The sequence below is a fragment of the Chiloscyllium plagiosum genome, chromosome 12 (genome assembly GCF_004010195.1).
Source record: "Chiloscyllium plagiosum isolate BGI_BamShark_2017 chromosome 12, ASM401019v2, whole genome shotgun sequence".
NCBI lineage: Eukaryota > Metazoa > Chordata > Chondrichthyes > Orectolobiformes > Hemiscylliidae > Chiloscyllium > Chiloscyllium plagiosum.
The window spans coordinates 85,022,871-85,025,291 of record NC_057721.1 but is presented as its reverse complement, the minus strand read 5'-3'; the positions used below and the strand labels follow the sequence as shown (position 1 = coordinate 85,025,291).

At 46.6% G+C, this 2,421-nt stretch overlaps 1 protein-coding gene across 4 annotated transcripts in view; it reads right to left on the bottom strand.

Moving 5' to 3' along the window:
- agpat3 (1-acylglycerol-3-phosphate O-acyltransferase 3) overlaps positions 1 to 2,421 on the bottom strand; it is a 73,762-nt gene that overhangs the window by 18,320 nt on the left and 53,021 nt on the right. For all 4 annotated transcript variants that reach the window (XM_043701434.1, XM_043701437.1, XM_043701436.1 and 1 more), the window contains exon 7: positions 2,060 to 2,135. In XM_043701434.1, the coding sequence (XP_043557369.1) occupies positions 2,060 to 2,135 (76 nt within the window). The remainder of the gene's footprint in view (positions 1 to 2,059; positions 2,136 to 2,421) is intronic.

Genomic DNA, 2,421 nt, shown 5'->3' with positions numbered 1-2,421 from the left:
ACGTCTGGCTGCACACCCTCCCCCTTAAGGATTCTGAAGACACGGTCCGAGACGTCTCGGACCCTGGCACCCGGGAGGCAACAAACCATCCAAGAGTCTCGCCCATGTCCACAAAACCGCCTGTCTGTCCCTCTAACTAGAGAGTCTCCTATAACTAGCGCTCTCCTCCTCTCCCCCTTTCCCTTCTGAGTCTCAGAGCCAGACCTTGCGCCACAGACCCGGTCACTGCAGCTTACCCCTGCTAGGCCGTCCCCCCCAACAGTATCCAAAGCGGTATACTTATTGTTTAGGGGAACGACCACAGGGGATCCCTGCACTGCCTGCTTCCTCCCCTTCCCACCTCTAACTGTTACCCAGCTACCTCTGTTCGCTGGCCTATGTCCCTGTAGCTTCTATCTATCACCCTCTCAAATAATTCTCAGTTCATCCAACTCCAGCTCCAGTTCCCTAATGCGGTCTGTGAGGAGCAGGATCTGACTGCACTTCCTGCAGATGAAGTCGGCAGGAGCATGGGTGGTCACCCCTACCTCGAACATCCTGCGGGAGGAACATTCCACTGCCTGCGCTGCCATTACTCTACACTTAGTCTCCAAAACAAGAACACTAAGTAGCTTACCTTTTTTTTTTAGGTTAGAGAAGGAAGGAGGGTGGGAGACACTACACGTGTAGTGTCTCGGGTTCCTTCTCCACTCAAATAATAATCACTTACCTTCCCGACTGGCTTTCCCTTTTCTCAAGGATACTGTGTTCAGAGGGGTCGTAAACATCTTCCGGTTCCGATTAGACTGGTTTGGTTCAGAGATTAAACAGTATTGAGAGGCCTGTTGTTTATATGTAAACAGATGAGATTTCAGGCCAAAGTGGTCATGTTTGAGAGTGCCCTGCATAATGAAAGGGGAGTGATCAGCTCTCTAGCTGGGCAGTTCAGTCCAGAACCAGTTAGGAGTTCAGCTGTGTGGAAACAGGCTCTCGCTCTCTCTCCCCTACTGCCCTTCTAACTTCAACCTGTAAGCATTTATTCCATTTTTACTGTTTTTTTAAAGGGGTTTGCTTCTTGGGACTGTTGTGCATATTCGAAACAGCATAATTAAGCGTAGTTTGGATGGACTGAGTTCTTTGGGGTTCTTTATTCTGTTCTTTGTGTTTCATTGTGTAATTTTGTGAATAAATTTGTCTATTTTAAAACCTAGTAGTCAACCTTGCTAGCTTACTCTGGGTAATTTTCACTGTACTTACCAAAACAAATTGCAAAGTTATGGTCTGGGCTGCCTGCGTAAGAATGTTTTAAGTGGTCTGGCCTTGTCCACAACGATATTAGAGTAGACAGGAAGGAACATTTCTCCTTGCGTGTAGGGATCAATGACCAAGGGAATACATTTCAACTAAGGGTCAGGACAGTTTGAAGGAATGAGAGAAAAACTGTTTTTGCCCAGAGGGCAGTGGGGAATCAGGAACTCATTGCATGTAAAGGAGGGAGAGGCAGAAACCCTCATAACATCGAAACAGTATTTAGATGTGCAATTGTAATGCCAAAGCATACAACGCTAAATGCTGGGAAATGGAATTAAAAATAAATAAATACGTGGATGTTTTTGACTGCTCAGTGAGCCTGCTGTAGATCTCCATGACACTCTGGCAATAATTACGTACTCAGATAAGGAGCTGTACTAAGAATAAAGCTCTGGGAAATACACACTGAAGTTGAAAGGTGAGTGTCACTGCCTGGTTTAGACTCAGTGAGAGCAGTATTCACATCCAGCAGCAGCAGGTGGGACTGAAGTAAGCGGTATTCCAAAAAACAGTTGATACTTGTTGCTGTGCACTGACAGGACACAGTTCCAGCCCTATTCCTGACAAGGGGCATCAGACACCAGTTATCCAGTGACATTCATTCCACTTACTCATTATCTAATACAAACCAAACAACATTGAACACATACCAGTGAGCGTCAGTGTGCGTGGGTCCCATATCCCAGTGAGCAAAAGGACTGCAGCTGACGTTTCGCCTTGGTTATACCTTATAACTGACATTTCACCCAAACCCTCGGGATGACATTACCTTTTCCTGGTACAGTCTATGGAGCCAAGCTGCGCATTCCTTCTCATCTTCTGGAATATCTTCTAGAGGGAACCTCCTATCAAACAAAGATGTCAGTCTGACAGTTGCCTAGAACTTGGCACTATATGTCCATGGTCGAAATAATTAAGTATGCAAACAAAATGTAATCTCAAACACACTTGTGCATACACCCATTCCTACTCACAAAGATGCTGAAACATTCATCCACACAAAGATAGACCCACCCCCAGCACCCACCCACACAGAGACACCCCAGCCCCCAACCACACAAAGATAGACCCACCCAGAGAGAGACGCCCCAGCCCCCACCCACACAAAGATAGACCCACCCAGAGAGAGAC